At 48.7% G+C, this 27,362-nt stretch overlaps 1 protein-coding gene across 1 annotated transcript in view; it reads left to right on the forward strand.

The window, feature by feature from the left end:
- Positions 1 to 295: 295 nt before the first annotated feature.
- KCNK12 (potassium two pore domain channel subfamily K member 12) overlaps positions 296 to 27,362 on the forward strand; it is a 35,750-nt gene continuing 8,683 nt past the window's right edge. The window contains exon 1 of the mRNA XM_081101480.1: positions 296 to 821. Coding sequence (XP_080957606.1) covers positions 431 to 821 — 391 coding nt within the window. The 5' untranslated portion in view covers positions 296 to 430. The remainder of the gene's footprint in view (positions 822 to 27,362) is intronic.

Here is a 27,362-nt window from a genome sequence, read left to right on the forward strand (position 1 = left end):
TCGCACCCTGCTGCCAAGTCCCAGTCCTAGGCGCCCGGGCGCACAGCCCGCCCCGCCGCAGCCCGCGGCCTGACTGGAGGGGAGTATGCGGCCCCGGGCCCCGCGGCCACCGGCCACAGGGCGGCGGGGACCTAGCTGCAGAGTCCTGCGCCCGAGGGCGGCGGGCGAGGAACCGCGGGGGCCAGCGAGTCGTCGGGGCAAGAAGACGAGCGCCCCAGCCCGGGCTCCGGAAGGGCCGCGGGACCTGTGTGCGGCCTGAGCGCCGAGGGGGAGGCGGAGGCGCCCGCCGTCCAGGCTCTGGAGAGACCGTGAGGGGCTCCGCAGCAGCCCCGGACCCCCGGCCACCATCCTCACGTTTCTGCTCCCACGGGGGGGATGCCGCGGCCCGGGCCCCGAGCACCGCCCCGGCCCCGGGGCTGAGCTCCGGACCATGTCCTCCCGCAGCCCCCGGCCCCCGCCCCGCCGCTGCCGCCGCCGCCTGCCGCGTCCCTCCTGCTGCTGCTGCTGTTGCCGCCGCTCGCACCTCAACGAGGACACGGGGCGCTTCGTGCTGCTGGCGGCGCTCATCGGCCTCTACCTGGTGGCGGGCGCCACAGTCTTCTCGGCGCTGGAGAGCCCGGGCGAGGCGGAGGCGCGGGCGCGCTGGGGCGCCACCCTGCGCAACTTCAGCGCGGCGCACGGAGTGGCGGAGCCGGAGCTGCGCGCCTTCCTTCGGCACTACGAGGCCGCGCTGGCCGCCGGCGTCCGAGCCGACGCGCTGCGCCCGCGCTGGGACTTCCCCGGCGCTTTCTACTTCGTGGGCACCGTGGTATCCACCATAGGTGAGCAGCACGCCCGCACGCGTCCCCTCTCCGCGCCTTCCACCTGCTGCCCCTTCCCATGCTGGGCGGCTGAGTCCGCGTCCAGCAGCTACCCCGTCTCTCCGAATGCCCCATTGCCTACTTTCTTCTCGCCCTCTCTTCTTCGCCCGGGCCCCTCCTTCGGCCTCTTCTCTCTCTTAACTGGCTTCTGGTGCGGGAGGCCCCTCCCTGGAGCCTACCCAGCGAAGACTCTCCTGGCAGCGTGGCCGGATGGGGTGGAATCCTCACCCCGGCACTGGCAGACCCGGGGCGCCTGCGCTCCAGCACCTGCCAGCTCCATGCCTGAACCTCTGTGCGACTCGTTTTTCCTCTATAAAGGCCCTGTGAGCACCTGGGCCTTCTGCTTCCTTTCTATTTCTCACCGCCCCCCGCCCCTCCCGCCGCCTCAGTTTCTTCATATAAGTAATTCGGAAAGCCCCTTCTCTCCATTCAGCGATTTACTCTCCTCTTCTCTCTCCCTTTTTCCACGCGTTCTCCCCTCAGCATCCTCTAGCCCAGCGGTTCTCAACCTGTGGGTCGCCAACCTGTGGGTCGCGACCCCTTTGGGGGTCGCACGACCCTTTCACAGGGGTCGCCTAAGACCATCGGAAAACACATATATAATTACATATTGCTTTTGTGATTAATCACTGTGCTTTAATTGTGTTCAATTTGTAACAATGAAAATACATCCTGCATATCAGATATTTACATTGCGATTCATAACAGTAACAAAATTACAGTTATGAAGTAGCAACGAAAATAAATTTATGGTTGGGGGTCACCACAACATGAGGAACTGTATGAAAGGGTCGTGGCATTAGGAAGGTTGAGAACCACTGCTCTAGCCCTTTTATCCGAGCAATGCGACCTCTCTCCCCAGAATCTCTTTCCTAGATCCCCTTCCCACCTGCTTTTCCTGAGTCCACACTGCCCCCTCCTCACAGAAAAGCTGGGCGACTTGGAGGCCAGACTTCAGCTCCTCTTGTTCCCGGCCACCCTTGGTTTTCTCTCCCTCCTCTGCACGCCCTCCTCCCACCCCCAACTTTCCCTCCAATTTATCGACTTCTCGTCTTTGCTACCTTGACACTTTTTCCAGCCAATAGCAGCACCAAGGGGTAACTTGGGCAGGGTGTGGGGGTGGGGGGGTAGTATCTCTATACTTGCCATCATCCCTTCTCTCTCTCTTTTTTTACAAAAAATATTTTTATTGATTTCAGAGAGGGAGAGAGAGATAGAAACATCAATGATGAGAGAGAATCATTGATTGGCTGTCTCCTGCATGCCCCACACTGGGGATCAAGCCCGCAACCCTGGCATGTGCCCTGACCGGGAATCAAACTGAGACTTCCTGGTTCATAGGTTGATGCTCAACCACTGAGCCATGCTGGCCAAGCTCCTTCTTTCTTTTTGGTATAAACAGCTCATGGTTTCACCACCTCACAAAAAATGTTTTGTAAGTACTCCTTGAGGCCCCCTACTTTTCCCACTCCCCGCTCCTCTGAGCTTCTTCTGTAGAGATCTGGGAGCCACCACTGCTCCCCATTCCACCCCACCGTCTCTTCTCCTTTCACCCACTGTCCCCATTTCCCCCATCTCCCTGGCCCCTGGGTGTCACATGAAACAGACCTCCTTCCCAGTTACTGTACAGGGTGCAGAGTAAACACAAGCTTTCATTTTGGCAAAATTGTGTGTGTGTGTCCAATCCTGCTTGGAGTCCCAGAGTGGAAGAAGGCACTGGGCTGTTTGGACCTCTAGTAGTTTTGGAGGAGGGGGCTGGATTCACTGGGCTGAGACGTGAGGGATTTCATAGATACGCCTTCCATGGGTGGGTTCTGGTCTGGCTTGGTATGCCAGCCTAGGCTGGGGAGCACGGACTAACTGACCAGCGTAAGCCATCACTGATGGCTGCTGGGAGGCAGAAAGACGGCATCCATGCGCAGGATGTGAGCAGCTGGAGATGTCGCGCTCAGTGTGTATGTATCGTTTACTAAAGGGCTTCCTTTCCTTCAATGATTTTTCATGTGTCATGCTTGATCTGATTATTTTAAACTAAAAAAGGCAAATATGGCCCAATTCCAACGCACAAATTGGATAAAAATACCCTTTAAAAGCCATATCATGTTGTTATGGAGATTGAAGATATAAAATGACCCCCTCAAAAAAATCCCCTTTAAAGAGCTGCATCAAGTTGCTATAGCAACTAGAGTGTTTTTTTAAGTGCTTTAAAAGTACTGAGGATGCTTCGTCCTGAAGGATGACATCATGTGTTCATAGCTCATTATTGATTTGTGCTCCTCCTTTTGTAAACACACCTTTTGCTCTCCTCCACCTAGACACACACCTGTGCACATATTGGGAGGCCACAGCCTTTCTCTCCCAGTGACAAAGGAAAAGGTTAGCAGGATCCTCTTTCCCTATGGGCTGTGAGTTCATACAGACCGGGCCCCATTCCTGGGACCTGCTGTCTCGGCTTCTTTGATAAGCTCCCATCAATTTCTTCATTCACTGCCCAGCCATAGCTTCAAAAGCTTCTCTCAAGCTTTCTGCACAAAAAATCAAGTCAGTGTTTTGGCAAATTGTTCCAAGCCCCAGCCTTTAATCTACTGGCAGGAATGGCTGTTCTTTAGGCAAGTGGAAAAGAACTATGTTCTCTTTCTCGATTTGTGTCTTTTGGACGTAGGCAAGCAGTGTAGGAGGGCTACACAGAAGCATGTGGCTGTGCTACGAATGACCCAACATTGTTTCCCAAAATCTGCTACAGGAAAACATTCATCTCTGAGAGGAGCTGCACTCAGGGACCAGAACCTGCTTGTGGACAGCTCAGCACTGCATGAGCCCCTTGCAGGGATTGCCAAGATAGCAGCACGAGTAGCATGATCTGGGGCAGTGGTTCATATTGGTCAGATAGGTTCTGCTGAATCCCAAAGTAGCATGATTGTCATTTCAGCCTTCTCTTGCAAAATATACTTGGATGCGATTTAAGTAAAGACCTACTTATGTCACTTTCTTTTCTGCTCACATCGTTCCTTCCCCTTAAATGCCCTGAGTCTTCAGAGACAATGATTACTATTACTGGTGCTTTTATGGATTCAGCGGCTCTGGGAGCCAAAACTCAGTCCAAAATGGGCACAGGATCCTCTATCTGCTATCTTGCCCAGTGAAGAGAGAAATTAATATGCACTCAGTTTTATTTGATTAGTGACTATAACAGCATGAATGGTCCATGCAGCCGTGTGAACATTTTGAGTGTGTGTTGTGCAGACCCAGCTAAATGATTCATCTAGACCAGTGATGGCAAACTCATTTTCTTTGTTAAATAGCATTTAAATATATAAAATAAATATCAAAAATATAAGTCTTTGTTTTACTATGGTTGCAAATATCAAAAAATTTCTATATGTGACACGGCACCAAAGTTAAGTTAGGGTTTTTCAAAATGCTGACACGCCGAGCTCAAAAGGTTCGCCATCACTGATCTAGACTTTAGTATAGAAAAACCCTTCCTTCCTTCATTACATAAACATAATGTATTGTGTATGTTAGACCTGGTGCTATGTTTTGAATAATTAAAGCTTATTCTACCAGGCAAAGGTGAAAGCATATTCCAACATGGGCCATTAAATCGATGATTAGAACAAGGAGGGGACCTTTGGTCCAGTCCCATGTAGCCCAGAATGTGAGGGCACTTGTCTCAGATCACAGTTAATTGTGTGTTCAGCTGGGTCCAGAATCCAAGTTAAGTAGTGTTTGTTCTACCAATTTCATGCATATCATTGGGTTGCACATTCTTGTTTAAGACTGAAGTATTTAATAATGGATGTGTGGCCCTGGCCAGTGTGCTCCATGGTTAGAGTGTTGACCCTGGGCACTGAAGGGTCACAGGTTTGATTTCCGATCAAGGGCATGTACCTGGATTGCAGGTTCGAACCCCAGCCCCAGTTGGGGCATGTGCAGGAGGCAACCAATCTCTCACATCGATCTCTCTCTCTCTCTCTCTCTCTCTCTCTCTCTCTCCTCTCTCTCTCTCTCTCTCCTTGTCCCTCCCTCCCTTCACTTTCTCTAAAATCAATGGAGAAAATATCCTCAGGTGAGGATTAGCAACAACAATAAAAATAATGGATGTGTGGGTGTGGGTGTGCCCTTTCTCGAGCCATCAGGGCAGGGCTGGGCAGGAGGACGCTCTGTTGATCAGGCTGCCAACTAATTAAGTCCAGAGAAAACTTGAAGGAACAGGCTTATCTTAAAGGTCAGTCTGACTAGAAGCATCTGGCAGGTCTTAGACAGCTGGGAAGGCAAGATCCCACCGAAAAGGTCATCAGAGACTGGAATGCTAACAAGTGGGAAACATTCTAGTACACTCTGATCCAAGGACAGAAGCCACTTGCTCTCAGTGTGTGTGTGTGTGTGTGTGTGTGTGTGTTTGGGGGCAGAATTGGGCCTTCAGCTAGAGGGAGACATAGAGGAAAGGTTCAGGTGTGGCTGTATGTACCGAGGGTTAAATGGAACATCATGATGGGATAGAATGTTTGTCCTGACATTCGGCGTGAACAGGGTCCCATATCCAGAGCTAGGCAGTTTGCAACCGTGTAGACACAAACGTGTGTCCATACAACACAGACCCTGTGAGAAAATTTGCCTGTGATTGTTCAATAGTCGCTGAGGCTGTATAGCTCAATCTGAATAGAGGAAAATAAAACCAATTTTGTGGTCTAAATTACTCATATTGATTGCTTACACTGAACTGAAACCCTAGGTAATTATTATTTATCCCACTTATGCTACGCCACATATTCCGAAGGGGTTGAAATCAAGTTTGTTTTAATGTGAATGTATCCATTTATTCACCCCTCCATTTAACAAAGTAACTTGTCATAGATGCATGTGTGGCCATTGGCATGTCGTTAGCTGTGTGCCTTGTGACTACATGAACTCCTGAAGATAAAGATGGTGGCTTGTATCTTCTTAGTAGTAAGCAATATTCTTGGAGGCAGTGCTCTAGCTCAAAGATATTTAAACAATTCAAAGAGTATTAATCCATCACTTGACATCCTAAAGGATGTTTTATTGGTTTACTTTGAAAAGATTAAAAAGAAACTCCCCACTGGGGTTTTAATTATGCAACTGCTGTCAGATTTACACATAGGGAGGAACATATTTAAAAGTCTTTCTCAAATGGCAGCTTGATATAAACAGAAATCTTTTTACTTCTTTTTATTAGGATTTCTGGCAGCATATTTCAGCTATAAAGCTAAAACTATGGCTCTATAGACGAGATGGTATAGGTATGAGACTTGTCACTTTCAGCACTGCATAATTTAGCTTGCAGCTTTCAAAATTAGGCACACTTAATTATTCAATTGTGAGATTAGTAACAAGTCCTAACTTTTTTCCTCTTTTTTTAACATGGATTAAAAAAAATTTTTTTTGGCTTCAAAGGAAACATTATAAGACCGGAATATCATTACCACATTTGCATTAGACTTTCTTCTAACATGAATGTAATCCAGACAGAAGTGGTTCTGATACCAGGAATGAAATACATTGCCCAGAAGGAGAGCAACACCTTTCCTCCCTTATATTAATCTCATCAACTATTTTTTATTAAAAGACTAGAGGCCCGATGCACGAAATTTGTGTAAGAGTAGGCCTGCCTTCCCTCTAGCTGCTGGGAGGTGCCCGGGACCTGGGCTTCCCTTGCAGCCCCAGCTTCATCCAGAAGGTCGTCCGCAGATAGCAGGCCCGGATGGCAGCAGGGCAGGCAGGATGGCGCTGTCCCGCCCCACCGCCCCGGGTCACAAATAGCAGGCCCAGATGGCAGCGGGGCAGGTGGAATGGTGCTGTCCCACCCTGCCTGCAGTATGAAAATTAGCCACCATCTTTGTTGGCGGTTAATTTGCATATCGTGCTGATTAGCCCATGGGAGGTGTAGTGAAGGTACGGTCGATTACCATGTTTGTCTATTATTAGATAGGATGATGCTATGAGAACTTTTAAGGACACTTAGGGGAAAAGTGGTAGCGTTAGATTTGAAGCTCTAGATGGAGAGCAGGAAATGCATTCTCATTCATTGCTCCATCCTCAGCTCCCATGGACCCAGCCCATGGTAAACACTTGATAATTATTTATTCAAAGAATAAGACAGCAAGCCACTCGTGATTCAACTGCCCTAACCCAACTCTTCATCTTTGCAGGTTCCTCTGCAGTTCTTTGTCACACCTTTTGTGGAGAGAAGGAAGGGAACTAACTGATCTGTTCCAAGGTGTTATCATCAGTGTTTCCCTGTTTCCACATAGCCTTCACATACCAATGTTAGTGGGTGCGTGATATGTGTTCCATTTGGCTGATGTTCTATCATTTACTACCCCTGTTGCTGAGGGGCTGGGTGGTTCCCTGTTTGGGGCTATTTTTAGTAACGCCACAGTGATCATCTTTATGCAGATGGCCTTTTCTTTTTGCAGTATCTCCTTGGGCTGAATTTCCAGCAGTGAAATTGCTGAGTCAATGGAACTGCTTGGTCTCTCTCCCGAGCTGAGCCTATACCTTTACAAAGCCTAGCAGAGACTGGACAGTTATGCAGCTAAATGTTTCATGGGTTCTCCATTTTCTTTTTAAGTATGTTTTTTATTGATTTGAGAGAGAAAGGAAGGGAGAGGGATAGAGAGATAGAAACATCAGTGATGAGCTGAAACCGGTTTGGCTCAGTGGACAGAGCATCGGCCTGTGGACTGAAAGGTCCCAGGTTCGATTCCGGTCAAGGGCATGTACCTGGGTTGCGGGCATATCTCCAGTAGGAGATGTGCAGGAGGCAGCTGATCGATGTTTCTCTCTCATCGATGTTTCTAACTCTCTATCTCTCTCCCTTCCTCTCTGTAAAAAATTAATAAAATAAAAAAAAATTTAAATAAAAAAGAAACATCAGTGATGAGAGAGAAACATCAATCAGCTGCCTCCTGCATACCCACTACTGGGGACTGAGCCCACAACCTAGGTATGTGCCCTGACTGGGAGTCAAACCCACAATCGTTTGGTGTATAGAACAACACTCCAGTCAACTGAGCCACCCGGCCAGGGCCTTAGGTCTGTTCAAGGGTGAAGGTCAGTGCCCCCACCCCCCCAACAATTATAGTGGGACTCCTTGCCATAGTATGGCTGCCTCAGACTTAGAGGAGCTGGGACACAGAGCTGTGGTCACCCCCTGCCCAGGGTCTCCCTGAGACTTCTGGCCCTCCCTTTGCCTCTACCCAGCTCCAGTGACTTTCTCAGGATCCAGGGTTGGGACAGGGGCTGCCAGTCAGCAAACCGGAAGGGGTGGGTGGGTGGGCACTGAGGTGAGCACCCTGAACAATCTTGACCTCTGACCTCACCCGAGGCAGTGGCAGGATTTTTATGCAAGAAAGGTTGGGAAGGAGAGGGTCTTGAGACTATGAGGTCATAAGACTTTCCACGGGATGGAGAAAACCTTTGCACGGTACAGGGGAGGTGCTGGGAGAGAGGGGAGAGAGAACTGAAGTCCATTGGCCCACACCTCCAGCCAGCTCTTGGCTGCCACCCTTCCTTTCTGGCTCTGGCCCCAGACGTTCTATCCTAAACCCTGCCATTCCCTAGCCAGCCACCAGGTCTAGCTCTTCCTTAGGGGAATCTAGGCCTCCTCTGCCAGCCACCTGTGACTTTGGTGGAGGATGCTCTGGACCCTGTCTGTGAGTGTCACCTCCTCCCTGGGCTTGGGTTCCAGTCCCAACTCGGCCACTTACATGTGCTCCTGTCGAGCGGATGCACCTGTAACGTGGGTTTCCTCTGTAAAGTGAGGATAACAGTGTTTCCGGCCCCATGGGGTAACTTTAAGTATGAATGAGCTAATCTGTGCACAGTGCTTGGCAAGCCCTCGGTAAGCGTTAGCTGCTCAGAGCTGGGCTGGACCCGCTGGTGAACGCTGAGCTGCCTCGCTGCACAGGAGGGACCGGGGCACAGCTCATCCCCTGCGGCTCCCCAGCCACTGCACTCTGTGCCCAGCCCTCTGGGTCTCAGCCACCCCTGCAGTGTGGCATCTGCCTCATTCTGATCGGCCACTGTCTCTGGGGCATGTTGTGTCCTACTCTGTTACATAACTGGACTGGGAGGGTGCTTTGGAAAATGCATTTTCTTTGGTTCCTCAACTAGAATCTTTTAATAATTTCTCACATGTGTCTCTTTAATCTTTTTAAAGAACATATTTGGCAAATATTGAATGAGTGATGGAGTGGTGGGTTAAACCCCCAGTGCTTCTCTTGCCCCCCACTCCCAGAACAGCGCCCTGTCTTGGTTTCTGGGTGGGCTGGGGCCTCTTGGCTGTGCTTGGACATAGGGGGAGGTTGTGGAGCTGAGACCAGCAGAGAAGCCAGAGGTGGCTGGGGCCAGGCCCCGCCACACACCTCGGAGGTGGATCTGGTGTCAGGACTGCAGTGGAGGTTGTTGGAGGATGGCACTGCGGCAAGCAGCCACATTGTGGTGGGAGCCACGGTGCTGCTCCAGGCCCCCAGGCCCAGGCCTCACCCTGCATGCTTCGTTCTGGGCTAACACAGCTCCCCTGATGGGTGCAGAAAGCATTCCCAGTCACAGGTCTCTGGGGGTAGATCAGGTGCCAGCATCTTCCTGCTCCATACTCCACCATGCCAGTGGCAAGGCCTTTGTTTTAGGGTTCAGGAGGGGTGACCGAAGCATCAGTGACCTCACTGATCATCTCCCCACACGTGTGGGACCTGCTTGCCAGTTTACTGTACTGTGTTTTCACCCATGTTTACCAGGAACCTCCCCAAAACTAATGAGGATGCTATTATTCCATTTCACAGATGAAGAGAGAGACTCAGAGAGGTTAAGTGACTTGCCTGGGGTCACACAGCAAGTGAGTCGATGCCAGGATAGAGGATTCAGGATGCTCAGCATCCTTTCTGCTGCCCCTGAGCATTACCACAAAGGGAGCAGAATCACATCCCAGTCAGATCTGCTGGGAGAAAGGGCAGGGAACCCGAGGGTGTGAAACAAGGGCTCAAGCACAGCTTAGAAACTTGGATTTGGCTGTGCTGTGCCCCTTGCAGCCCCAGTGGCTAGACTGAACTGGAGGCTGCCTTCTTTCTATCCTTCACACCCTCACCTCTCCGTGAGGGAGGCCGCCAGGCAGAAGGAGAGGGAGGAAAGGCATGTGCTCTGTGCAGCGCCCTGGAGCTCTGGAGCCCGTGTTGGAGCGAGTTTTGGAGGCCCCTTGCACCAAGCTGCTGCCCAGAGAGGGGGCCCCGTGACTGGAGGGCTCTTAGCCTTGTATCTGGGATAGCAGCAGTGGGCAAGGAGAGGCAGAAACAGAAACCCAAATAAGCCAGGAAAGTCTGGGGACACGCCCGCTCAGACCCGGGCCTCCCAACAGCCAGCTGGTTTATGAGAGACTCTGCCCAAGGTCATGTCCTGGAGACACAACTGCCCGGATGTTAGGGGAATGCAGGACACCAAGCACCTGCCAGTGCACTACCCTCTCTAGTCACTTACCTGCTGGCCATCCCCCCTCACCCCCTGCTCCACTTCACCCCAACCCCTCCCAGGCACCACCTCAGTCCCCACCTAAACTCCTGGCATGTTAAGCCTCCAGGCCATTGCTCATGCTGTTCTCTCCACCTGGAATGCCCTTCCCCGTCTCTCCATCTTCTACTGAGTGAACTTGATCTTCAAGGCCCAGCTCAAATGGGGCCACTAGAATGAGACCATCTGTGAAGTCCCCCTTACTGCCCCCAGACTTAATGCTACGTGTTTGCTTCTGTGCCATTTTCCCTGGCCATTATATAAGCCTCTGTTCAGTGGGGTGAGATATGTCAAAAGCTGGCCCAGGACCCCGCACATAGTAAGTGTCAGAAATTCCTTTCCTTTCTTCCTCTTCCAGATCAGGAGCTATGTCTCAGCAGTGTTTATCACTGCCACGATTAATAACAGTAATAGCCATAATGGCAGCAGCTGTGCACTGAATGACTGCTTATGAAGAGGGCCCTGTGTCTGGAGATGCAGATCATGAAAGCAAAGAGGTAGTTTCTGTAAATCATGGGGCATAGTGCTTGGCACGAAGTGGTGATTGATCAACGTATGTTGAATGGATGGAATAAATAAATGAGTGTGACTGCTGGGGGGTGGGGGTGGGGGTGGGGGATGGAAAACCTCCCAGCTCCTTGCTCTCCCTCCAGGCCCCTGGAGCCAGAGGGGCTGGCTGTGCACCGGCCCCTCCGCTGGACCTGGTTTAATGATCTCTCAACGGCTGGCAGGTGCACAGCAGGCAGCCAGCTCATTCTGGCTGGGGCTCCCCTGGCGGACACTGCTGTCTCCGTGGCTCTCTGAGTCAGCTTGGTCTTTTTCCCACCCTGCCGGGCCCGGCAGGATCCTGGCAGTGAAACCAAAGCAGAGGATTCTGAGCCTCAGCCCCTATCACCCAGGAGTGCTGGGGAAAGTCCTGGAAAAGGCCAGGCTTCTGGTCCCAGCTCTCCCACCAACTCAGATTCCCCATCTGGGCCTGGCCTTGGCGGCAGCCCCCACCCCTAAAGAGCCTGCTGAGGTCTACCCCTTAGCCCAGTAGTTCCGCCTTGTCCCTCACTTGTCCATGGCCCACCCTTTAGAAAACAGATGTTGGCTCACAAATTGGACCAAAGTTTTATCAGTAACTAAACACAGTTCCACAAACCAGGAAAAACCACCACCTCCTCCCACACAACCCAGCACCATCACAATGCCTCCGAAAATACTCGGGGAGGCTTTTATTGGAACTGGGTGTCCCAGCTTTCTGGAAAGTTACAGTTAGAGATAAACACAAACCCTGAATCTCACTCTGTGTGACTTCTCCCTAGCCCTTTCCAAATGGCCACGCTCTCATTCCTGGCTGCCAAGTGTTCTGAATTCTGAGCTGCTAACACCAGGACCTGCCAGAAATGCTGCAGGGGCAGCCCAGGCCCAGAGGGAACGGAAAACACAAACTGCTGCCCATGCTGAGTTGGTTGGCATTTCCTATGGGGGCGGGGCGCATTTTGGAGACCATGCAGGTTTTGATTATTGGACTCTATTTTTAAATGAAGAGGGAGGAAGGAAAGCTGAGATGGCACATGAGCCCGCTCCGAGGGAGGCCTGGAAACCCGGGCAAGCAGGCAGGAAAGAGGACCCTCCTTTGTGGGCCCTGGAGTGGGACTGCGGAACCTGGCCCTCCCTCCCTGCATCTGGGAGCCTGGCTCTGCTCTTTTCTGACGTATCTCCCAGTGCCTGGCACATGGCTTGGCACAGCCAGGGGGCTCCAGGAATTTTTGTGGAATGAATGTTTGTCTCCCAGATTCCCAATTCTCCCTAGGCTCCAGTTTAAGAAAATCCCCATTTGCAAATGATTCACTTTGTAAAAAAAAGCTTCAATTTGCGAAAGAATTCACCCCAGGCTTCTGTAAGTAACCCAGCATCCCAGTGCATTCAAAGTGAGCTGCAACATGCAACGTGTGTCAGAAAGCCAGCAGCTGCCTGAAGTCCCCTGACTGGCATTGCCAGCCTCACACAAACCCCAAATCCCTAAGGCAGCACAGTCCCTAATGACAGGGGCTGGTGGTCAAATTAGTAAGCACTACCCCTAACCCAGTGGGCAATTTAGAATCGAGTATGACAGAAGCTCAAGTCGGTAGAGTGCCCTGTACTGGCTGGAGCTGGTAGGGCAGCTGGACTGTGTGCCTAATGTAAAGCGCCTTACAAAGCCCTTTGAATCACATTGTTCAGCCAGGCAGGTGGGTATTGTTCATATCTCCACTTTAAGAATAAATACAGCCCTGGCCGGGTAGCTCAGCTGGTTAGAGGATCGCCCTGACACACTGAAGTTGCAGGTTCGATCTCCAGTCAGGTCCATAAAAGAAGTCAAACAATGAATGCATGAATAAATGGAACAACACATCAAGGTTTCTCTCCCTGCCTCTCTCTAAAATTAATCAATAAATAATTGTTTAAAATTAAAATAAATACATCTGCATCATGGAGACAAATTGCCATGTGATGTAGGGGTTGGAAAGAGGTGCTGAGGGCCTGGTCCTGGGTTTGAATTTCAGCTCTGTCATTGATGAGCGGGATTGCCAGGTATGTCTGCTGCTCATTCTGAAGAAGTCGGGCTCCTTGCCTTCCCCTCCACCGCTCTCCAGCCTCCCAAGCATGGCCCACCCAAGACCCCAAGCTCACATTCCTTGACCATCTCATCCACAATGTGATTCTTGGTGCCACTCCAGGAGGTACTTGGTTCTACCTATGCCCTTGCTATGACCAGTAACTGCACTGCCTTCAAAGTCTTTGACTCCAAACGCCTCTCCTTCTGACCGCCCACCTCTCATCCCTCCAGCTCTCCAATGTAGAAGCCTTGGGCCACAAGACCTGCCTTTTCCTACTGCTGTTTCCAGCATCTCTGGGTCCTTACTTCTTTTCCAACCCAGCAGAGATTTACTGTATTTCCTCTGCAAGGACCCTTACCTTCCTGTGCGATACCTCTCTCCCCACTCTGCCACCATCAGAATGCCAGCTTTCCACCGTTTCCTCCCCTGCACTCAAGCTACTGAATGTGGCTGTAGAAAAACCACGCAAAGATGCTGACTGGTCCGAATTTAAATCAGTGACCGCTCCAGCTGTCAGGCCCGCCTTTTACATTTCTTACGGTGTGTCCCCTCTTCCCACTTCCAGCCTCCCATACCCCTCATTCTCTAATCATACTTCACTGAGAAAATAAAGGTAATCAGACAGGGACTCTTATCTTCACCCCCCCAAATCCACTCATCATGTGGAGTGGTTTCTCTCATGATGGCAGATGAATTATCCACTCTCAAATGCCTGCTGCACTGGGTCGCATCCCCTCTAACTTTCTCAAGGACTTTGTTCTTGTCATTGCCCACTCCCATTCGTTGTTAATTTGCTCTCCATTAGTATGCAAACATACTGTATTTTCTTTCTTCTTCATGGCGCCTTCTCTTGACCTCTGCATCATCCTCCACTACCTCTCCATTTCTCTGCTCTCTTTTACAGAAAATCTTCTCATAGGAGTAGTCAACTTCTCCCTTCCTCCCCTCCCTTCTCTCCTGGATCCGCGTCAATCAAGAGCCAACCCCACCTTTCCACTGAGCCTGCTCCTGTAAGGCCCCTAATGGCCTCCTTCCTGCAAATTCAGGGGTGACTTCCTGATCTTACCTTCCCAGCAGCTCAGTAACATTGGATACAACTGACCATTCCTCCTTCTTAAAATCCACTTTCCTCTTGGCTTCTGGGACGTCACACTCTGCTTTATCCTCCCCAGCTGGTGGCCTCAGTATCCCTTGCTGGATCCCCTCCTCTGTGTGACCTCATTGTGAAGGGCCCCATGTTTATTCCTCAGACTCTTTCCTTGGGTAGGAGAGGGAAAACTTTTTTCTCTACCCTCTTAGGTTCTGTTTCTGGGGTCCTGCAAATTAAATTGACAAAAGCCAGAGTAACAGGAAAAGGGCTTATTATGTATGTATATTGGAAGGATGGGCCTTTATAGAAAAGAATTGAATACCCAAAGAAGCAATTAGGCCAGGGGCTTATACACCAGCTTAACGAAGAGCAATAAATTGTGCAGAAGTTATAAGACAAAGGAAAAGGGGGTTGGGCTTTTAGGAGTGGTGAATTGTGGAAGATAGATATATAGGGAAGCTAACGGAAGATAAAGGTTATTTTAGTAACATTTGTTTCGCAGACTTAATCTCATGCAGTTTCAGGTGATAGGAGTGTCTCTGGTGATTAAGAGTTTCTGGTACAGTTGAAGGGAGGGGGACATCTTCACAAAGGGAAATGTATGCCCTACATTTAGGCTGATAGGGGAAGAGTAGGGGCAGATAGGGGAAGAGTGCCTGGTGTTTCTCCACTGCCTTCAGTTCAAAATAATCCTTATGCCAAAGCTGTATATATTAGGTGTATACAGCTGATCCCTTCACCCCCTGACTCTGATCCCTTCACCCCGTGACTTTAAATCCATCTGTCTGCTGATGACTTCCAGGTGAAAAAACTCCGATCCTCCACCACACTAAGCCTCAAGACCACAGGTCCAACTGCCTCCTTGACATCTTCATGTAGATGTCTAATACCTGTCAAAACTTAAAAGATCAGAATAGAACTCTTGACTCTATCCTATCACAGTCTTCCTCACCTCAATAAATAGCACTTGAGGAACTGCCTTGATACCTCTTCCTCCCTAATCTCCCATATCCACCATCAAATTCTCTCAGTTCAATCTTCAAAATACATTCTAATTCCATCCACTTGTGCCCATGCCTATGGCAACTGGTCTACTCCAGCCACCACCATCGTCTGTTGCTGGGGCAACTGGGTCAGTCTCTTAATCAACCCCCAGCTTCCTCTCTGCGTCTTGATGACCTCTTCTCCATACAGCAGCCTAAACGATCTTTCAAGGTGTCAATCAGATCAAGTCCTTCCTTAACTTGAAACCCTTCCATGACTTCCCATTGCAGGAAATCTGGCTCCTCACCACAGCCTCACTGGCACTGCTCTGTTTCGCTCAGCTCACTTCAGCTAAACTGGACTTATTAGACCCCAGGGCGTTTGTACTTGCTGTTCTTACTCCTTGGAGCACGGCTCCCTGACTCTTAGACTGACTTCTTAACTGCATTCAAGCTTCAATGTCTATGGCTAAAATGCCACATCTTGAGGAGCCTTCCCTGACCACCATGACTATAGCAATGTCCCCCACTCACCTCCAGCCACTGTCCATCTCACTTACATGAACCATCTAGCTCATGTATTTGTTTATTTGTTTGTTGTCTGATTGGCCACTTCCTGCTCTACCAAAGCAGGGTTCTTGTCTCTCTCAGTCACTGTTATATTCCCACGGCCTAGCCCAGCACCTGATGTTTACTGAACAAATGAATGAACTTCCAAAGCTTCCATTTTAACACCTATAAAGTGGGAATAATAAGAGTGCCTATCTCACATGGTCGTTGGGAGAATTATGAGACAATGAATGTAGGTGCTTAGTCTGGCCCTGGCATTTCATAAGCACTCTAAAGCTTTTTTTATTATTATTATTAATTAGTAATTTGGCCCAGGCCACAAAGTGAATGGCAAAGCTGGACCCTGAACTAAAGACACATAAAACTGCTTTGGTAGGTTTCGGTCAGATCAGAGGGCCTTGGAAGCCAGACAGAAACGTTTGGACTTGGCCATTAGGAGCAATAAGCTTAGCTATTATATGTTCTTGAGCAGAAGTGTAATGTGATGATGAGTGCTTTAGAAGAGCATTCTGGCTGATTAGTCACTATTTAGTTACACCATTAAATTAGGCATCTAGTTAGTCTAAATTGTTGGTCTCTAGACTGCCTGGAAACATCCAGATAATTGTGAAATCCCTTGTTTTGGCTGTTCACCTCGAACATTTAAATCAGCCCACTACCAGCTGTCCCTCCACTTTGTGGGGAGCTTACGTGTCTCTCTGGGTAGAAATCCTTGAGGAGTGTGTACTTAGTTTGTATATTCAGCTCTGAACTGCAGTGTGATTCCAAACTCATTCAAAAGGATTGCCAGTGTGTATTATTTCTTCATGAGCTCTAAGTGGCTCAAGAGCTATGATATTTATCATTGTGTTTTATAGCTACTGGCATACACACTTTGAACAAAGAGCAGAATTTGGCATGTTAGCAGCTATATATAACTCTGACAATAACGTCTGCCTCACAGGGTCATGGGGAGGACCCTCATATAATAGGCGGAGGGTCAGTAAATGTTTGTTCATTTGTTTATATGGGAACTCAGGATGTTGAATGTTTATAATGAAGAGTGATTGGGCAGAGGGGGCAAGGGATAGGGGCCAGAGATTTCTTCCCCCTGGCTTGCATAGTTCCTGACAAAAAGTCTATGATTTTTGTCTTTGTATATAAGTAATGTGCCCCTTTTTCCCCCTCTGGAGAGAGAGAGTGAGAGCGAGAAACATCAATTTGTTGTTCTACTCATTCATGCATTCTTTGGTGGATTCTTGTATGTGCCCTGACCAGGAATCAAACCCACAACCTTAGTGTATTGGGATGATGCTTTAATCAACTGAGCTACCCAGTCAAGGCTTTCTCTGGTTGCTTTTAAGATTTTCTTTTCATCCTTGATTTTCAGCAATTTGATTTCAATGTTCTTTGGTATTTTCTTTGTGTTTATCCTACTATGGAATTACTGAACTTCCTGGATCTGTGTTTATAAATGTTACCATTTTTTTTCATATATCTTTATTGTTACACCACCATCTATTTTTGGACTTTAATTACACATATGTTAGACCACCTGATATTATCTCACAGGTAACTGATGCTCTTAGCTTGCTTTCTTTCTTTCTTTCTTTCTTTCTTTCTTTCTTTCTTTCTTTTTCTCTTTTTCAGACTTTTTTTTCCCTCACTGTGCTTTAGTTTGGATAATTGTTATTGCTATGTCTTCAAATTCAGTCTTTTTTTTCTGCAGTGTCTAAGCTACAGCTAATCTTATCCAGTGACATTTTAATTTCAGATATTGTATTTTTTTTAATCTCTACAAGTTCCACTTAGTTCTTTTTCATTTTGTTCATTTCTTTCCTCATTTTCTTTATCTTTTCCTTTATATCCTTGAGCATATTTAACATATTTTTAACAGCTGTTTAAATGTCTTTGCTGTTAATTTCCTGATCGCTAGCATTTCTGGGTCTGTTTCCATTGACCAGTTTTTTTTCCTTTTGTTTGTAGATTACACCTTCTTGCTTCTTTGCTTGTTTGATAATTTATTAGAGACACTGTAAATTTTACATTGTTGGTTCTTGATTATGTTGTACTCCATCAAAAAGCGTTGGACTTTGTCCTGGCAGAAACTTAGGTTCCTTATACTAGTAGGTAAGTTTGACATTTTCCAGGCTTGGTTTTAAGCTTTTTATAGGCTGGTCTAAAGGAGCCTTTCTCTGGAACTATTTAGCCACACTATTCAGGCATAACCTTTCTGGGGTCTCTACTATTCAGTGTATTTATTGAAACCTTGGCACCCTGGCAGGTTGAAACTCGGGTGGTTTCTGGATCTGTGAAAGCTCTGGGAATTGTTTGGCTGACAACTCTAGCAATTGTTCTTTCCTGGAAGTTGTTTTTTTCCTTGGTCTTGAGGAGCTTCACCCTATACCCGCACAGACTGTTATTCAGCCAAAGATTCAAGAGAACCCCTGACGCAAATTTCAGGAGCTCTTTCTCTTGATGGTTCCTTCCTCTCTGGTTACTGCCTTTGCTACAGCTGCCTTGTCCTCCTTTAACTTAAATCTGTCTCCTCAACTCAGTGAAACTGCCCCACTCTGGGTACTTCTCCCTCCATTGCTACCTGAAAATTGCCTCTAGGCATAAAACCAGGGCAATCAAAGGTCTCACATTGTTTGTTTCCCTTCTCTCACGTATCATAATCCTAAACTACTAGTTTTCCAGTATCTGAAAATAATTGTTTAGTAGATTTTATCCGATTTCCTAGTTGTTTATGGTAGGAGGGAAGTCTAGATCCAGCTATAGCCTCATGGCCTGAAGCAAAAGTAAGTGGTTAGATTCTGGATATGTTTTGAAAGTAGATTGGTAGGATTTGCTAATGGATCAGATACAGGATATGAGGGGAAAAAAGACTAAAAGGACTCTAAGACTTTTTACATTAGCCACTAGAAGGATGGATTTGCCATTTACTGAGATGAGGAAGACTGTAGTAGAATCAAGGAGGAGAGTGGCTGGGGGAGAGAGATGAGAATCAAGAACTTAGTTTTGAAAATATAATTTTGACATGTTATCCAACTTAGACTTCAAGTTAGATGTCTGTTGGATAGTTAGATATGCAAGTCTAGAACTCAAGGGAGAGGCTGAGATACATATTTGGAACTTATTAGCCTACTAGAGGCCCTGTGCATGAAATTAGTGCGGGGGGGGGGGGCACCCTCAATCTAGCCTGCGCCCTCTCACAGTCCGGGAGCCCTCAGGAGATGTCCAACTGATGGCTTAGGCCCACTCCCCATGGCAAACGGGCCTAAGCCGTCAGTCACACATCCTTAGCACTTCTTCAGAGGCAGCAGTGAGCTTGGCTTCTGGCTGAGTGGCACTCCCCCTGTGGGAGCACACTGACGCTCCTACATTGAGTGTCTGCCCCCTGGTGGTCAGTGCGTGTCATAATGACCGGTCGTTTCGCCATCCCGTCAATTTGCATATAAACATTTTATTATATAGGATAAACCACTGGTTATTAACCCTGGCTGCAGTGGTACTACAATCACTTAAGAAACTTAGAGAGAGAAAAAAATCAATGTTCAGACTTGACCCAAAGCCTATTCAATCAGAACCTCTGGGGAATCAGACCTAGGAATTGATATTTTTTAAAGTTCTTCAGATTATTCTAATGTGCAGGCAGAGGTGAGAACCACGCCTAAGTGTTATTTAAAGCCCTGCCAAAGGTCAGCTAAGACAGTGGTTCTCAGCCCTGGCTGCATATTAAAATTACTGGGAGAGTTTTAAAAAGTCTTAATGCCCAGGCCGTTCTCCCCTCCCCCCACCCTCCAACAATCCAATTGCATCATACTCTCTGGTGGTGGGGCTTAGAAACTAGTGTTTTGTTAAACTCTTCAGATAACTCCAATGTACAGCCAGACTGAACCCCTGATTCCAGGGAGTAGTCAGGGGACCCAGAAGAGAAGAGATCTGAAGACTGAACCTTAGTGTCTGAAAGATGAAGGAGTGGCTAAGCTAGAAGGAGAACCAGGAGAGAGAGGGGTGGCAAGCTTCCCCCAGATGTCTGAACTGTGGCTGTCCATTCCCATTTAAGAATTAAAAATAGAAGATCAGTGTGCATAGGTGGGGCTGTGGACTCGTGTTTCTCTGTAGGTCAGTGGGTGTTTCCCAGGGTTCTTCATCTCCTTCCCTTCCTCAGCTGTCACCTTCCCTGAGCTGCATCCTCCCTCATCACTCACCACTCATTCCCCGGCTGTCCACCTCCCACAAATCATGTTGAAATTCCTTATCCACTGGAAACCTCCCTCCCCATTCTCAGTGTTGTTGCTGGTTTACACATTTATATCCCTTTAGCGTCATTTTCATAGGGCCTTAGGGGGAGAGCAGATAAATTCAGGTGATTAGATGATTATCTTGAGCCAGAAATCTACCAACCTTTTAAAATGTGAGGATCACTTTAAATGCTAGAAATGTTTTTACAGAATCCATATGATGGAAGTCACATATACTACTTTTGGTATCCATTAATAGGAAAAATGCATATTGATAGAAAGTCTTCTGAATTAACTCACTACCACTTTTAAATGCATTAATGGTTTTACATTTACATATATTTGGAAACTAATAGCACAAGAATGTAGGAGAAAGTTATTAGGGCTGAGAACAATGCTCAGTGAACAAATAGATTCAGACACCTTTGCAATCATTGCAGAGTTGTAGGAGTCCACATTATCATGGCCCCATAGCTCTAGGCCCTGGGAAGCCATTAGAAGTTTTAGAATGGGGGAGGGGATGTTCTGGGGACACTTGAGTTCATATACATAATTGATTTCAGAGAGGAAGGGAGAGGGAGAGAGAGATAGAAACATCAATGATGCAAGAGAATCATTGATTGGCTGCCTCCTGCACGCCCCCTACTGGAGATCAAGCCCACAACCCAGGCATCTGCCCTTGATCAGATTCAAACCTGGGACCCTTCAGTCTGCAGGCCAACACTCTATCCACTGAGCCAAACTGGCCAGGATGGCACTTAAGTTCTTGCTTCCTTTACAGCTTCTCCCTGTCCCTAGTGGTCTCTTTCTCTGGGAGATGAATGTGGGGTGGGTTCCTCTTCAAGAGAGCATGTAGATAAGCCAGCTGGCCTCCTGAGCAAATTACTTACCCAAAGAAAGCAAAGGAATTTTCATGAAATCGAGGCATTTTTATTCTACCACCTTCCCTTCCTCCCATCTTCCTTATCCCCTATCTTTAGGAATTCTGTTCCTTGTTCTCTCACAGGTCAAGTGCTCAACATGTCCCAGCCCTGTGTGAAGCACTGTACACACTTTATCTCATTTACTCCTCACCATCCTGTGGAAGTAGGTACAATTCATATCCTTACTTTACATATGAGGTAACTGAGGCAAAGAGAAGTTAAAGGGCTTTCTCAGATGGACGAGCTAGTGAGCGTGCCACCCCCCACGGCATAGTTGGCGCTGTCTGAATGAGAAATTTAGAGACATAAAAGGTTCCAAATGACTGAATTGGAGAAGGACACTGAGCTATATCCAGGCCTCCCACGGGTCCATCCTCTGGCAGCAGCCTGCCCGGTCTCCTCCAGGATTCTACAAACTGGACCCAGACCCTCCACGACCGAGTGTGGCCAGCACTCCCCTTTGCTGCACCCTCATCTCGAGTCAAACAGAACCTGGTACCGTGCATCTCTGAGTCTTCACTACAGCAGTACCTCCCTCCGCCCAGAATGCCCTCTCCTGTCCTCCCTCAGCCCAAGTCCAGGTAGCAGTCAAGGGCCACTTCCCCTGCAGAGCCCACCCTGACAGTTCAGGCTTCACTGACCCCCCTTCCTCGTTCGGTTCTGCCTTTGATGATCTGACCACACCTGTGTGACTTCCCTCCCCACCAGCCTGTTAGACCCGGCCCTAACAAATAATGACAAAAGGAATCGTCTTTAATTCATTAAAATATTATCTACTTATTATAGAACGCCTGAAAAGAAAGAAGCACAAAGAAGTAAAAGAAAAAACTCCCCCATATTTCCACCAGTAAAGTAGAACTACTACGGAGAGTTTGCCTTCGAGTCTTTTTTTTCTGGACAAAATTTGGGATCTTTCTTTTCCTATGTATTTTTTTTAAAATATATTCTATTGATTTTTTACAGAGAGGAAGGGAGAGGGATAGAGAGTTAGAAACATCGATGAGAGAGAAACATCGATCAGCTGCCTCCTGCACACACCCTACTGGGGATGTGCCCCAACCAAGGTACATGCCCTTGATCGGAATCGAACCTGGGACCCTTTAGTCCGCAGGCTGACGCTCTATCCACTGAGCCAAACCGGTTAGGGCTCTTTTCCTATATTGACATGTGACGTACACGTAAGCTTTCCCAAGCATCCCTGTGTTTGGAAGCACAGTAGCCTGGGAGATGTGCTGTAGTTTGTCAGGAGGACGACTGCATCCCCCTCAGCCTTAGCCCAGGGACCTCCAAGGAGAGGCCTGGTGAAGACCGTGTGAGTGAGTCATTGGTTGTCTGGGGGGTGGAACGAAGGTGGGTTATGTTTGGTGCGTGATACGTGTTAGGTCCAGGGGGGCCATTCAGGAAGCTGGAAAATTACAGAGCGCTCATGCTGGGCCCATGTCTGCCAACAAATGGCGTTTAAAATGTATCTCATGAAATTCTAACTTTTGCAATCTATGAGCTGCGCAGGCAGAAAAGCACACAGAACTGATGTGTTCAGTGAGAACACTGGGACAATGGCACTGGCCATCTCGAGGGCCTGGGAAGGTGGGGCTGGAAAGAGAAAGGAGAGTCCCTGGCACTCGGAGCTGACAGGTGGAGGCCCGCACAGAGGCGCCAGGGCTCCCCGGGTTACGAGGCTGAGGCACAGGCTGAGACTACCCTAGGAACTGGTACCGTGAGAACTCCTTTGGCCTAGCTGATCCCTGAGACATCATGTGAGTGTTAAGGGGAGTTGGGTGGGGATGGGGCAGTACAGGGAAGGCCTGACATGTCTGTGAGCCTGTCAGGGTGAAGAGCAGTCTTTGCTTTCGTCTGAAAGGGAAAGGCAGTCCAAAGGAGAGGCGAAATTAGTGGTGGTGTTTCTAGAATGTTGCTTGGCCTTTCATTGCCACCCAGAGCTGAGGGAAGGCAGGCCCCAGGGACCCGGCACCACATCTGGGGGTCCCCTGCTCCCAAGGGCATCTTCCTGCCTTCGTGGTGGAAAGAACCCCCGCACCCCTCCCATCATCAGCAGAAGCCGCTCTGAGAATCGAAGCTGGGTGGATGGTGCTTCACTCATTGGCAGAGAGATGGGAAATAAAGACTTTAAAGATGTTACACACCCTTCTACGGACCTCTAGAATCTCACAGCCGCAGGGAGGAGCAGGAGGGAGGACCCACCCCAGCCCAGCTTGCAGGCCCAGCTCCCAGGAGACCAGTCCATGGGCAGCATCCACAGCCTCATGACCACTCTGATCGCCCATGTCCTTTTTTCCCAAAGAGCCAACAGAACCCACACCTGGGGGAACATACCCCATTGCCTTTTGGGGTGTCTGTCCAGCCACGGGGCAGGAGCACGTAGCAGGACAGCTGAGCTTCTGAAAGGCTTCCACTCTGAGAGCCCTGGACAGTGGTGTCAGAGATCAGAGACCTGCAGAGGGAGGGTCAGCTACTGTGAGGCCACCACCCAAATTCTGACACACACACACACACACACACCCTACTTTCTTGCCTTGGACCATGCCATTCAGAGGCTCAGACTGTGCATCTGAAAACTAAAGATAATAGCACCTGCCTCCTAGATAATTGGGAGGAAATAAACTGTGTGTGAAAATTACCTTTAAAGCCATAAATCCCATAGAAGCCTAGTAAGGAAAGCAGCACAGGGTAGCGATCAGAGCTAAAAGCAGTTGTCATCTGTGCTTGTTGTGGGGGTTGCTCTCTGCTGCGGTGGTGGCTGCGACAGGGCCTGCGACACAGTGCCCAGGCAGCTCTTCCCCGCAGTTACATCGACACACCTGATCAAGGAAGTTAAAGTCCCCGCCTCAAGTAATGCCTTTAATGACATCACATCCACATTTCAGGGTGCAGACTGACCCGAGCATTCACCCGCCCAGGGGTATGAAGTGTTTCCACTCGCCAGCGCTGAAAACCAGCGAGCTTCCCTGTCTTTTCTGCTGGTCACTGTGGCTAGCACTGCTCCCCCCACACCTGAGTGCTTTGCAGGCAGCAGGAGCCTGGGCGCCGCCCCCTGACGCTGCTGCTCTCAGCTTACACGCTGTCCCTGCTGAGGCCCTCAAGAGTCGCTGTGCAGCAGTGATTTCTCTGATAAAACGAGAATGTGTGCAATGAGGCCAGGGTCCAGCTGAAACCTCCCGTAGGCTTCTGAAAGCTCCGTCTGGCTGCAAGACTCCAGAACAAGCCCTGAGTGGCTGGCCCCACCCCCAGAAGACCCTCCCCTCAGACCTCCCAGGAAGAGGAGCAGGAAGGAAGGACAGTGGCAGAGGCACCTTACAGTTATAAAGGTCTGAGTCTATAGTAGTCCCCTTATCGCGTGGGATAAGTTCCAAGATCCAGGGTATGCCTGAAACAGCAGAAAGTACCAACCATATGTACTCTATGATTTTTCCCATACATACATACATATTTTTTCAGTTAAAGAAGCACTTTACAGCTTCTCTTTGGCAGGTCTGAATTGCCAGCATCACTACTCTTGTACTTCAGGGCCATTATTAAGTAAAATAAGGGTTATTTGAACCCAAGCACCTCGATACCATGACAGTCCATCTGGTAACCCAGAGGGCTATAAAGTGGGCAGGTAGCGTACACAGCCTGGATATGCTGGACAAAGGGATGATTCACATCCTGGGCCGGACAGAATAGGATGGTATGACATTTCATCATGCTACTCAGAAGTACATGCAATTTAAAACTTATCTATTATTTCTGGAATTTTCCACTTCATATTTTCAGACTGTGGTTGGCTGTGGGTAACTGAAACCACTGGAAGCAAAACCATGGACAAGGGGAGACTACTGTGATTTTATTTAAAAAAACACCCAACACCACTTATTCTGTTTATTGAGCACCTACTAAATACCCAGGATTGTGTTGGATCTGAGTGAGACTAGAATTGTGACTCGTGGACAAAAGCACTGCTCCTGGGGCCGTGCACATCCTGGAGAGCTTGTGAAAAGCAGCCAGCTCTGGGCAGTCCCCTGTGCTAAGAAGACTAGACTCCAGCCCTGGAGCCCAAGCCCCCTGTGGGGGTGAGGAGAGCTGGCATCAGAGACACCTGAGGGGAGGGCACCTGAAGACCAGGGGCCTGAGCAGGGCCTGAGCGTGTGCGCCTGGCTGGAGGAGCCCAGCAGGTCTGGCGGAAGCAGCTGGTTCCTTGGCTGCCCCCATCTTGCCTGGGAGGTTATTTCTCTGTATATAAATAGTCCCCTGCAGTTAGCAGGATAAATATAAACACAGCCTCCTGATCACAGCTCAGAAACCAAGCTTTGCATCTGAGCTTCCTGCTGCCACCGCTGCTGTAAAACACAGGATGCGCAAGGGGCAGCATGCAGGCCTCTGCAGCCGAGCACGGGCGCATCAATTCCCTCGGCCGCCACGAAGGAGTGCACAGCCCGGGGGCTTCTGGCTCACAATTCTGGAGGCCAGAAGTCCCAGCTCAAGGTGCAGCAGGATTGGGGTGTTTAGGCCTCTCTTCTTGACGTGTAGGTGGGCTGTCTTCTCTCTGTGTCTTCACATGGTCTTCCCTCTGTGCGTGTCTGTGTCCTACTCTCCTTATAAGGACACCAGGCATAGGCAGGGCCTACTTGCACGACCTCATTTTACCTCAGTCACCTCCTTGCAAACCCTATCAGCTACAGCCACATTCCAAGCTACTGCAGGGTTAGGGCTTCAACTTAGGCATTTGGGGGAACAAGAGGCCATGGAGGCCATCCCTCTGCCTTCAGACTGACACATGTCAGAACCTTCCTGGGCAAAGGAGGGCCAGTCTGCATTTTAAAGGCCACCCTGGAGAAAGAGATTCCATATATTTGGTGGGATTACGCTAACTTGAAGATTTCTGGAAATTGCTGTTGCTTATTACATGTGACTAAAAGCCAGCTTACTTCCACAAAGGATGTGAACAGATTTAAGTGATAAAACTAGAATAAGCCAAACTGTATGCTCAAAGAGGCCAGGGTGGTGACCTAGTCCAGTGCTTGCACGTAGCAGGTATTCAACAGACGTTGTGAACAGGAGAAAGAAGGGGGAGGGACGAATTACGGAGGCCAAAAAATAATCGAAAATTGATGAGAAATGTACCAGCTGCCGGGACACAGTCCGATAGCAGTTGCTCACAATACCTTGGCTCTGAGTGTCCACGGAGCCGGCAAACCCTGGCACTCAGTGTGTGGGAGCCAGGGCACAAGTGCGCCTAGAAAACCAACACTTCAGATCCTGAACTCAAGAAGAAATGAATCTAGTGCATCTTTAAATAAGGGACATGGGAAATGATTTTTTTCCTTTGGTTTTGCAAAAGACACAGACATCATCTTCAAATGGGTGCTTCTACCATTCCTCCCCAAAGGCAGGAGGTGAAACATTCAATCACAGTGAAAGCATTTCAGTCGCAGTGGAGAGCAAGGATAATAGGGTCCATCATTGCTATTTCCTGATGACCGGACTTAATATAGAGATAGCATCCTTACTGCTGAGGGTCTCCGGGCTCTCGTTCATGGCCTTTAATGGGGAGAGCCAGTGTCTGGCACGTAAATATTTGTTGTGTGAAGACATCCCTGGGACACCTTATCCATATGATCCTGACTCTATATCCCAATCCAGAACCCACAGACCCTCTCCCACCACCTCCACCTGCTTGGCTAAGGCATCTTTATTATTCCGCCAGTGGCACCTCCTCTGGGAAGCCCTCTCAGACCTTTTCTCTTGTGTCTTGGCTTCCTGTGATGTCTCCTATGCTGTCGTTTTCATAGGGTGTCATTCTCTTGAGAACAGGGACCTTGCCGTATTCATTTTTATTTATAAATTTAAAAAAAAATAACAATGCTTGTTGGGGGAGAAGTTTTGGTTTTAAAAGTAGTAACTGCCCCATTTGCACCACAGGAAGTGTGAAATATTTATAACAACATACAGAAGATAATTAAAATAAGAATCACCTATATTTCCACAACCTAGAGGCATGCTCCACCTATGAATTAAATACCTGTGTGTTCACACACATGCACAGTTAGAGCCAAATAAAGTAGAAGATTGGAAGGAGTTTCTTTAAAAAGCAATAATGAGTGGCATCCAATAAAAGGCTGTGCTGGAATGCTGAGCGCAGAACGATTTTGAGAAGTTGAAAGCAGCCCCGGAGAGCAGGGCACACGCCTGGCACTCACAGCGGGGCTGGGGTGATCAGATGTGGCACGTCACCCCTCCAGCGCACGGCACGCCTGCACAGACAGTGCTGCTTTATGACCATGACCGAGTGAGATGGAAACAAGGCCACTCACCCATAACCATCTCTGAACAAAGACCAAAGAAGAACATTTTCCAAACCACACACAAAAATGACCCAGCACCCCTATCTGGTTAAGGTGAGTGACTCCTGTTTCCTCTCCAATCACAGCTTTGGCTTTGTCACCTCCTATCCGTTATTCCCACCTCCTAGGTAAGAAATACCAAGAGACCCAATCCCAGAAATATCCCTGCTCCCTGCAGCACCCAATCCACAGCACAGCCTTGCTTCCCTGAGCCCTCCCCAGAGTGGCCTAACTCAAGCCCAAATTCTGACTAAGTCCT

The sequence above is a fragment of the Myotis nattereri genome, assembly GCF_964212035.1.
Source record: "Myotis nattereri genome assembly, chromosome: 10".
NCBI classification, from domain to species: domain Eukaryota; kingdom Metazoa; phylum Chordata; class Mammalia; order Chiroptera; family Vespertilionidae; genus Myotis; species Myotis nattereri.